This window comes from Narcine bancroftii, chromosome 3, assembly GCF_036971445.1.
Source record: "Narcine bancroftii isolate sNarBan1 chromosome 3, sNarBan1.hap1, whole genome shotgun sequence".
Lineage (NCBI taxonomy): Eukaryota > Metazoa > Chordata > Chondrichthyes > Torpediniformes > Narcinidae > Narcine > Narcine bancroftii.
This window is the reverse complement of record NC_091471.1, coordinates 87391301-87403346: the sequence shown is the minus strand read 5'-3', so window position 1 is coordinate 87403346 and position 12046 is coordinate 87391301. Positions and strand designations below refer to the sequence as shown.

General features: G+C 41.2%; 1 protein-coding gene across 6 annotated transcripts in view; it reads right to left on the bottom strand.

Annotated features, from left to right (window-relative positions):
- Nucleotides 1-12046, bottom strand: part of ipo11 (importin 11) — a 433130-nt gene that overhangs the window by 186119 nt on the left and 234965 nt on the right. For all 6 annotated transcript variants that reach the window (XR_011353505.1, XR_011353506.1, XM_069924487.1 and 3 more), the window contains one exon: nt 8114-8209. Coding sequence is in view for 4 of the 6 variants with exons in the window: in XM_069924487.1 (XP_069780588.1) it covers nt 8114-8209 (96 nt within the window). In the remaining 2 variants the exon portion in view is untranslated. The remainder of the gene's footprint in view (nt 1-8113; nt 8210-12046) is intronic.

Genomic DNA, 12046 nt, shown 5'->3' with positions numbered 1-12046 from the left:
TAACTTGAAAATTTGAAGATTTTGATCTGGATGTAGTGGGGTTTCTTTATTCCACAGTGTATTAATTCTTGTTTTGGTTTTCTCCTCTCTTTATATCCTTTCTTTTATTAGGGGTTAATTGGGATAAGTAGGATTAGAGATGGGAGGTGGGGTATTATTATAGGGGTTGGGGGTGGTTTGAAGGGGTTTTTTTTTGCTTTTTTTATATATAAACCATGTTAAATTTAAGGATAAATTTGAATTATTATATTATTGGTGTAATCATGGTTGCTAATATTTTAAATAAAATATATATTTTTTAAAGTTTGAAGTTTTCCTCTAAATTCCCCCTTCTTGTGGTGGAAAAATAAAACAGTTGCTCATTTTTTGTTCAACATCATGGCCAGTTTCCTTGTTGAAATATGATATAGCCACATTTTAAATAATTAATGGCATGATATATCAAAATTACACTCCTCTCCCTCAGTTGACACCATCATCAAGGGTAATTCAGCTTTTCTTGGTCTTCTCTCTGACAATCCTTTTATTTTGTCCACATCCCTGCTCCATCTACAGCTCAAAACATTTCAACTTGTCCTCTTTCGGATTAAGGTAATTGGCCTGAAATATTAACTCTTTTCTTCACACAAATGCTCCCTGATCCAATGAACATTTCAAAATTTTCTGTGTTAATTGAAGGAACCTCAATATAGCAAACTTGTTGTTCAGATTGAAATATCTTAATTGTGAGTTTCATTGCATTAATTAGTGGTGACATGGATCCTGACCTCCAAATATGAGCAGTGTCTACATATTTGATAACTGAGGTCAGAATGATTACAGGGTGACCGACCCAGGTTTTTGAAAGTGCTTAAATTACATTAATACTGCACTCATGAGATAGGCCTTATGCAACTGTTTCACCCCTTGAGTCTGTGTCACCTAATTTACTCCCAATTCACCTACACCCCCGGTACGTTTCAAACGATGGGAGGAAACTGGAGCATCCGGGTAAAACCGATGCAGACATGGGAAGAACATACAAACACCTTATAGACAGTGCGGGATTCAAACCCAGATCCCAATTGCTGGCGCTGCAAAGGCTTTGCACTAACAGCTACACCAACCGCGCCATCCTCTGGAGGAATGCACTACATTTACTTCTGTATTAGTAAATGTAGTAGATTCCTCCAGAGTCTTTTCCTGTGGCATCAGTGAATTATTTTTACACAAGATAGATTCTGAATTATTTTTTTGCTGGCGAGTAGTGAACTATCAACAGTCAGAACACCAGGAGTCAGGAATATTGATAGGCGTATGGCCAAATTTGGACGAGGGAAGGGGTGGAGGGGGGGAAAGAGCGAGTTTTTTGGTCGATATTAATTGATGAGCTGAAGCTTACACAGAAGTGATTATCCATGGATGGGTTAACTGCACTAAGTCATAATTGCCATAGTCCTTGATATCATTGCTGTAAATTATATCTGGGATTTTCTTATTCATCCACTAGAAGTCTGTACCACATATCTTTGTAAGTAATGCAGACAGTGAAGGTTGAATCATTTTCCAATACTTAAGGCTAGATCTATTCCCATGATAGAAATGAGATGCAGCAGTGTAGTGATAAAGATCAAAGAAAGCTTTTGAGCTATTTAATACGTACTTGATGTTGACATTGTTTTGAACCCATTGGTTAGAATCATGGCTCATACATCATTGCAAAGCAAATACAACATGTCAATAAATTTCTCTGGGTATCTTAATGTGACCAATGCTTCTCAGCACCTCTGGTTAATGGAGTTAAAGGCTTTAGTGAGGTTGATATCATGGTTGATGATACACTCTGCATTTATTGCCAAAATTAGAAGCATAGGACACTACAGAACAAATAAAAGCCCTTCTGTGCTGAACTATTTTTCCACTAGTGTCGTCGATTGTAGCCCTCCATACTCCTCTCATTCATGTAACTATCCACATAATCAAACCTGCAATCACCACTTTTGGCAGTAGCTTGTTCCACCACTGAGTGAAGAAGTTCTCTGTAATGTTTGTTCCCTTTATACATTTCATGTTTCGTGCTCAATCAATATTCTTACATTGTGTCACTAACTTGGGTAGGAAAAGCCTGTTTGTGCTTAACCTGATAATTTTGTATACCTCTGTTAAATTAACCTCATCCTCCAATGCTCAACGAAATAATGTCCTTTCCTATTCAATCTTTTCCTATAACTCAGTTCCTCAAGTTCTGGCAATATCTCTAAATGTTCTCTGCTTGCTGTCAGTGAATATCACATCTTTAGTGCTTCTTGATGGGTGCAATCCATAATACTATTTTGGAAATAGCATTTTTACCCACTCAGAAAGGGTTGGGGAGGACACCTATGATGACCTTCCCTGTGGCATTTGGATTTATCTTTTTTTTTAAGAGAGCTACAATTACAGCATATTTCAGTTTGCAAAGTTACAGGGAAAGAGTAAATATTGGAAGAACTTCTGGAAGAACTCAGCTGGTCAAGGAGAATCTGTGGATTGATAAGGATGGTCTGTCTACCTTTTAGCTATAGACCGTGCATTAGGACTGAGACTGACAGTTTAGAGAGAATGTAGCCAGTGTAGAGGTGAGAGGATGCGTGAGACAGAAACTGGTTGGAGATTGGAGGAGCCATATTGGAGGTAGTCTGGGGAAACGATAGCGCTCGAGGGGGAGTGTTGAGACCGAGATTGGTGGATGTTAGTAGGAAACACAAGTTAAAAAATTAGTCGGAAAGAGCCAGGCAGGAAAAGGTATGGGACTGATAGGAATGATCTGTTGGGAACCTGCATGGACTAGATGGATTGATTGGCCTCATTCTATGCCATAATGAGGAAGACACCTTTGTGATTGCTTTGGTACTTTTCCCAACCTGGCACAGAAATCACTCGTGACAAACAGCTTTATCTCTCTCTGGAATGCAGACAAGAGCTTTTTTAAGTTTGTACAAATCTCTGTGATGCACTGAACTTGCACCGCTATATTAAAATGAGTGAAAGAGCATGGATCAGTCATTAATTCCACTGCAGGAAATGACTGAAACACTAAACGAGTGATCAATATCTCACCAGAAAAATTTGTACTTCCTGCCTTGTTCTAAAGCTAGTTATCTGCCCACTGTGTCTCACAGAGCTGCTACATCAAAGTTACAGAGGCAATTACTATTGCGACTTGTCATGATAATGAATATGTATGAGATGTACCGGAAGTCACCTGGTATGAGGGAGAGATAAGAACACAAGCAGGAGAACAAAGGAAACCGGAGAATAAAGCCACTGAGAGAAGTTTACCTGATAAAACTTGTGTTTAATGTTTCATTAACTTCACATTTCGGGCCACAAATGTGACATTGGCAACGAGGATGAAAGAAGCTTGAAGAAAATTAAAGACTAAACAAGATTACAGAGGATTACAGACAACTTCAAGGTGATAAGAATTTTCTCTCTGACTCAGTACTTTTGGGGCTGGAATATTTCCTCATGGCTGGGGCAGACGGTGACTTTCTAACACATAGTGGAATTGCTCATTTTGACCCAACGGGTGATGCAAGCACTGTAAGTGTGAAGTGGAAGGCATGGCTGGAAGAATTTGAATCCTACGCCGACAGTCGTGGCCTATTTCTAGATACCGGTACAGTTGAACAAAAAGCGCAGAGAAGGGCGTTACTTCTTTTCACTGCAGGACCCTCAGTTCGGGAAACATTTAAGACACTTTTGAATACTGGAAGAAAGGATGAGTACCAGAAAGCGGTAGATGCATTAAATGCACACTATGTAGTGACACAGAATGCTACATTTCAACGCCATTTGTTTCGGAGAACGAGACAAGAAGATGGCCAGACAATTGCTCAGTACGCGACGAGACTACGCCAGCTAGCTGTTGGATGCAATTACATGCCAGCTGATTTGGACAACCAATTATTGGATCAAGTCGTACAGCACTGCAGATCAGATAAACTCAGAAGACGTCTACTGGAAAGAGGGAGTGAGTTGGAACTCACCAATGCTTTAACCATTGCTGCTGCATTAGAGGCTGTTGAAGGGCAATTTCATACCATGACCCTGAAAGACAACTCAAGCCAGCAAATTAAGAGGCTCTCACATCGCCATAACCAGCCAAGATATACGCCGACACATGATGTGGAGTGTTATAGATGTGGAAACCGAGGTCACTTTGGAAAAGACCCATATTGCCCGGCCAAAGGCAAAGTTTGCAGAAAGTGTGGAGGTAAGGACCACTTTGCAAAGAAATGCAAAAGCAAGTCCAATGCAGACCCGAAGAGGAAGAGTACAACTTCCAAAGGCAAAGCCTGGGGGAAAGGAAAATATCCTGGAAAGAAAGATACCATTTGCCAGATAGACGGTGACGATGATGATACCCAGGAGGAACAGAGTTGTTACCAATTTACGTTGAATGAAGGACATCATGAGAAGGTCCCAGTGATCATTGGTGGAGTGACAGTTGCAGGTCATTGTAGACTCAGGCAGTGACAGTAATGTGATTGATCGATATTTATGGGAGAAGTTGAAAAGGAAAAAGATCATCTGTACCTCAAAGAAGTGTTCCAAGAAACTGTATCCATACACAGCAACCAAGCCATTGCAGACCATTGGATGTTTTACTGCAACTGTTGAAGCTGGAGATAAGTACACCGAAGCAGAGTTTATGGTCATAGAAGAGAGGGGAGAACCATTGCTGAGTAGCACAGCGCAAGACCTGGCAATACTTCATATTGGAGCTTGTGTCAATTCAATTCAGTCATACGAGGATATGAAGCAAGAATTCCCCGCAGTCTTCCAAGGAGTAGGAAAGCTGAAAGGTCGACAATTGAAGCTAGCGGTAGATGAAACGGTCAAACCCAAGGCACAACCAATGCGCCGAACTCCGTTTGGACTTCGTGGGAAAGTCGAAGCCAAAATTAAAGAATTGATCGAACAAGACATTATTGAACCGGTGGAACATTCGACACAATGGGTCAGTCCAGTAGTGATTGTGCCCAAACCAAAGGGTGACATAAGACTATGTGTTGACATGAGAATGGCCAATGAAGCTATAATTAGAGAACGACATCCTATACCAACAGTGGAGGAAATACTTCAAGAACTAACTACCAGCAAGGTATTCTCAAAAATTGATCTGAAATGAGGCTATCATCAATTAGAGCTGGATCCAGGTTCCTGAGATGTAACTACATTTGTGACTCACTGTGGATTGTATCGTTACAAGAGACTATCATTTGGAATTAATGCAGCTTCGGAGATCTACCAGTATGAAATCCATCGAGTGATTCAAGGCATTCCTGGAGTTGCCAACATTTCTGATGACATCATAGTCCATGCACCAACGAAGGAAGAGCATGACAAACGGTTGAGGCGTGTACTATCTAGACTACAGGAGGCAGGCCTTACTGTGAATGGAAACAAGTGCCAGTTCGGTGTGTCAGAAATGGACTTCATGGGACACAGACTTACACGGGAAGGACTAAACCCTGCAGAGGCCAAGGTGAAAGCTATTGCAGATGCACGTGCACCTCAGAATGCAACAGAGGTGAGGAGTTTCCTGGGATTAGTCAATTTTTGTGTAAAGTTCATTCCTAATTTTGCTACAGTGGCAGAACCACTAAGGAAACTAACCAGGAAAGGTGTACTATTTCATTTTGGATCTGAGCAGAAGAAAGCGTTCACAGCGCTGAAGCAAAGCCTGACAGATGCAAAAACTCTTGGATATTACGATCCGGTGGCATCAACCAAAGTCATAGCAGATGCCAGCCCGGTTGGTTTAGGAGCAGTGTTGGTCCAGATGCATGATGGAGGACCGAGAATCATTGCCTATGCCAGCAGATCGTTATCAGATGTGGAGAGAAGATACTCTCAGATAGAGAAAGAAGCACTCGGACTTGTATGGGCCTGTGAGAGGTTCCATGCATATTTATACGGCATTGAATTTGAACTCATCACAGATCATAAGCCATTAGAGGTGATCTATGCACCTAGATCCAAACCATGTGCCAGAATAGAAAGATGGGTACTCAGACTACAACCCTACAAATATAAAGTAATCCACATTGCAGGGAAAGCAAACATTGCAGATCCGCTGTCCAGATTGGTGAAGGATGGTGGTCCACAATCCAAGTCAGAATTGGGAACAGAAACAGAGAGCTTTGTACGCTTCGTAGCTATTCAGTCGACACCGAAAGCTGTGACTACGAAGGAAGTCGAGAGAGAATCCGAACGTGATCCAGAACTTATGGAAGTAAGAGAATGCATACAGAGTGGACAATGGGACAAGTGTACTCACAAGGCTTACATTCCCATTAGAGACGAACTTTGTTGCGTCGGACAGTGTGTATTAAGAGGTTGCAGATTGGTGATACCGCAAAGATTGAGACTGAAGATCGTATCCTTAGCGCATGAAGGACACCTAGGTATTGTTGGTACCAAGCAAAACCTCAGGACCAAGGTATGGTGGCCAAGTTGTGATAAAGACGCAGAGAAATTTGTTAAAACTTGTCACGGATGTCAAATCACAAGTAGGAGTAATCCACCAGAACCGATCCGGAGTACGCAACTTCCGACAGGACCATGGATCGACATAGCTGTTGATTTTCTTGGACCTTTACCGACGGGTGAATCAATTATGGTAGTGATAGATTACTACAGCAGATACTATGAGTACGTGGTGTTGAAGTCCACAACCACTGAAAAAACAATACAAGCATTAGCAGAGATATTCGCAAGATATGGATTACCTGTTACATTATATTCTGACAATGGTCCACAATTCATTTCAGAGACATTTGCGGAATACATGAGGACCACAGGTATCCACCATCATAAAGTAACTCCGAAATGGCCGCAAGCCAACGGAGAAGTAGAGAGACAAAATCAGTCCATTGAAAAACGATTGAGGATTGCACACGCTGAAGGACAAAATTGGTGAGAAGCATTGCTATCTTATGTGGCTGTCTATCGAGCAACGACTCATGCAACCACTGGAAAAAGTCCTGCAGAAGCATTTTTTGGGAGAAAAATCCGCACAAAAATGCCAGAAATAAAGGAAATCCGAAATGACCAGGAGATGAGGGACCACGATGCTGAAAAGAAAGGTGCAGCAAAGCTGTACACAGAATCGAAACGTGGAGCCAAGTACTCAGACATCATGCCAGGAGATAATGTTCTAGTGAGGCATGAAACTGGTGGTAAGCTAGACACACCTTATTACCATCAACCCTTTTCTGTTGTATCCAGTGGCAGTATGGTGACAGTCAAGTCTCCGACTGGAGTCCTGTATAAGAGAAATGTATCAGGTGTAAAAAGGTACCAGTCCAGAGATACATCGAGCGAAGAGGTTGAAAGGCCAATACGAGATGCTGAAACTGAGAGACCTGATGATGTTCCAGAGGCAGTTACCAGCACTCCTGATGAAGTGACTAGAGCGCCAGAAACACTCGAAGCCGTGGCGAGCAGTATTTCCGACGCCGAAAGTGAACAACCGAGAAGCGACGACAATATCGCAGGCAGGCCGAAACGAAACCGGAAAGCACCCAAACGATACGAAGACTTTGTGCCATAGTTTTAATAAGAACTTTGGGACAGTATTTAATCTTATATCATAAAGTGCATGTATGAGTGTTGTAGGAAGTAAACTTTATGTAGTTGAGTTATAGTATTACCATTAGTTACGATGTTTGTATGTTTCCGAGGGATATTGATAAGTGAAGGTAAAGTTTATTTCTGATTAAAGGAGGGATGTCATGATAATAAATATGTATGAGATGTACCGGAAGTCACGTGGTATGAGGGAGAGATAAGAACACAAGCAGGAGAACAAAGGAAACGGGAGAATAAAGCCACTGAGAGAAGTTTACCTGATAAAACTTGTGTTTAATGTTTCATTAACTTCACATTTCGGGCCACAAATGTGACAGGACTGGCCTTGAAAGTTCTGACATTCTAGTTCACGAACATTAGATTGTGATTTTCAGCTGATTCTTCCCATTACTCAACTCTTGTCTAGTAAGTGGTTTGCTAAAATAATATTTTTATGAAATTGATCAGTACCTCTTTGATACATCATCCATGCATTAGATTTATAAGCACCTACCTCTCCATCCAAAATTCCTTTTAGGACCGATGGAAGAAGTGGCTGAAACATCTGAGGCCCTAATATAGGGTTCACTTTGAGAACATTTTCTACAACCTGTAAAATAATAAGATTTATTAGCTGCGCAAGAGGCCATAAAGAATTCCACCACAGCAATAAAACTCTAGAAAATTCGTACATACTTCAAAATATATTAATAATGAAAAACAAAGGATTGTTTTTCCATAATCTTAAAGAGCATTACAGTTATGAATCAAGATGCCATGCAATATGCATTGGCAACAAATATTATGACTGCTATTTCTGCATGATCTGATAGATTTCTTTGTCTCATTGTATATCCAGAAAAAGTTTTATGTATGAAAGACAAATTAAATAAGATGCATAAATTATCCACATCTTAATTAAATTTCCACATAATATAAATCAATGCAAACAAACAACAAATTACTTTGTGTACCTGCTTGGAATGCATTCAAAACTATATTTTTGTTTCGATTCTATCTAACCCAGAGCAAGGGCTCATATTTTTCTAGCTGGAATTTACAGTTTCACCCCCTCCATAAATCTTCGTCCGCGAAGCCAAGCCAAAGAAAAATAAATCTATTTTTAAAGCCTAATGACAATATTCACAAAAATCAAATTAGAATTCTCTTGAAAATGTACGAATGCTCCTGGCATTATGTAGTTCATTGGTCCTATATTACTCCCTCCCCATGTTCTAATGTAATAGGTTAACACTAAGTTGATGCAAGTTCCAGGTTTTATTTACTGAGTAACAGTAAATTACCACAACAAACATAGATAAACTGTTTTTTCAAGTTTGCTTTCTTTGCATTCAATTATTTGTAAGGGTCATCTGAAGTTGACTGGGTTCAGATGACCATTAAATGAATCCTGATTGAACAATGATTTGTTTATAGGCTTCAAGCTGATGAATTACACTGCACATAAATTACTCTATTTTGAGCAAGGTGACAAGGAGCTAATTTTCCTTCTTCCATCAGACCTTGGAGGTATCAGGGAGGAAGTTAGAAATACCTTGTTGGAAATCATGAAGCATGAGAATCCAGTTATTTTGGATCATTGATGAATTTCTCTGTCTCTGCTGGAGAAAGTGATGTGTGTCATGGATATGAAGAGTGCAAAACTGAGGAACTGATGTTCAAGAGTAATGCACAAAAGTGCTGGAGAAAGCAGGTCACACAGCCTCTGTAGGAAATAAAAGGTAACCAACACTTCGGGCTTTAGCCCTTCAATAATCTGAAAAAAAAAACAAGTGGGGGAAGAAAAGAGAAGGGAGGAAGGAGGAAGAATGCAAACTAACAAGTGAGTGGATACAGGTGGGAGTGTAGAAGAGAAAGAAGCCGAGAACTGATGGAGAAAGGACAGAGGGCTAAAGGTAGCTAGCTCTCTGATAAGAGAAGGAGATGGGAAGCTAGAGGAAAGGAGACTGAGGCATAGGAAAAGAGAGACTGGAGGAGAGGGCTTACGGAAATTGGTGTTGTTATTAAAACCTTCTAGTTGGAGACAGCCAAGACAGAATCCATGTTGCTCCTCCAATATATGTGCGGCCTCAACCTGACAGTGGTAATGGTGTGGGAAATTAAAATGGTTGGCCACTGGGAGGTCCTTGCTGTTGCAGTGAGGTGCTCAATGAAACTATCTCTCAATCAATCTCTCTGATGTATTCTCCATTGAGAATACCAGATGCAGTAAATGACCCTTACAGATTTACAAGTGGTGTCAGTTCCTGAACAGTTGTGAGAGAGTAGGTGTAAGTGCAGCAATTTTTAAAAAATATTTTACTTTAGTTTTTTTTTCCAAAAATTATAGATAGTGACATTTTAAATATACAATATATTGAACTTTTTTCTGACAAACACAACAAACAAAAACAAAACTGTCCCTCTCTCCTCCCCTTCCATACATACAGATCCATTCACCATCAAAGCTTACATATATTTTAATAATATAGAGTACAGTTTGGGAAACTACATTTTTTATATATACAATAATTACTTTTAAGTCTTTTTTGTTCCTTTTTATTGGTGTATCTGGGCCCTGATGTGGTCCAGGTATGGCTGCCAGACCTTTACAGAAGTTTCATATTTATTCTTTGTTATATGTGATTTTTTTTTCATAGGTATACAGCTGTTCATTTCCGCAGTCCATCTTGCTATTAGTAGAGGGAAGATGGACTTCCAAGTGATTGTGATACATGTTTTTTTGCTACCGCCAGTGCTATTTTTATAAATGAGATTTGATATTTGGTCAATTTGTCATTTATTTCTGTGAAATTACCTAATAGAAATAGTTCCAGGTCACCTGTGAAGACCACTCCTGTTGTCTTGATTAATTTTACTGCCAAAATTACCTCACTTTCACGCACAATCACGTGGCATATAAAAAAGTTCCTGTCTCAGTTTCACATCTGAAACACATCTCTGAAATTTCATCCTTCGATCTGTGAAACTTTTGTAGGGTAAGATATAATTGGTGTAAAAAAATTATACTGAACCAGTCCATATCTTGCATTTATAATTAATGTCATGCTGTCCTTACACCAATCTGACCAGCTAAATCACCACACCCAAATCCAACTCTCATCTTTCCCTTGACCTCTGCAACCCTGGTTTTGCACTTTCGCTCTGGAGAGCATAGTATATTTTTGTTATAAATTTGGATGTATTCCACATCAAAACCGTTCGTTCAGCTTCTCTAATTTCAGGTGGGGTCAACGTTGGTTCCCATCTTACTCTTAAGAACGATCTAAGCTTGAAAAAACAGAAGGTCCAATTAGCCATTCTGTATTTGTGTTTAAATTGTTCAAAGGACGTAAGAGTTCCTTCCGTGTAATAGTCCTTAATATATCTTATACTTCTGTCATACCACACATTTAATATTCTATTGCAATAACACATTTTTACACAATGGTGCTTTTATTGATAACCTGTGGTGGCGCACATCTCAGTAAGCGAACCGGCCCTGATTGTACCACCGCGCTGGTGGGGCAGCTGCAGAAGATGGCGCCGTCAGGGCTTATTCACTGCCTTGTGGCTTAGGCCACTGCTCGCGCCCTGGGCCACGTGGTGATGTCACCGCTGAGCGGGGCAGGACTCCCATTGGCCTTAAAGAGGAACGCGCGAAATTCAAATAAACAGTTCTATTGGAAATCCCACCGAGTTTTCTGTATGTAGCAGCTGCTACATTGGTGACCACGACGAGCCCAGATGATATCTGGTCTCCAAACATGGACTCTTCGGCAATTAGCACCGTCACAGTAAAGCTCCCTCCCTTCTGGACCCACCGGCCCCGCATGTGGTTCAGACAGGCAGAGGCGCAGTTTCGACTCCAGCAGATCACTTCGAACTCCACCATGTTCTACCACGTGGTGAGTGTCCTCGATGAAGAAAAGGCGGTCAGAGTGGACAATCTGATCCACGATCCTCCCGAGGAGGGCAAGTACATCACCCTCAAAACTCTCCTCCTTAGCACCTTTGGGCTCTCCTGTCGGCAGCGCGTGGCCAGGCTGATGCACCTTGATGGCCTGGGGGACAGAGCCCTGACCGCGTCAATGGATGAGATATTCGTGCTGGCAAAAGGTCACATGCCCTGCCTGATGTTTGAATAAGCCTTCCTCGAACAACTGCCGGAGGACATCTAGCTCCTGCTAGCAGACGAGGACTTCTCAGACCCCAGGAAGGTCGCAGCTTTCGCCGACATGCTGTGGCGGATGAAGAGAGAGAGAACGAGACTACTATGAACCAGGTTGCCCGCCCTACACCCAACCGACCACAACATGCCCCCAGACAGAAGATCGAGGAGCACCAGGTGACCTGGTGTTTCTATCACCAGTGCTGAGGAGCACAAGTCGCAAATGTCACCAACCCAGGGAAACAACTGGGCCAGCTGCCACTGATGGCTGTGATT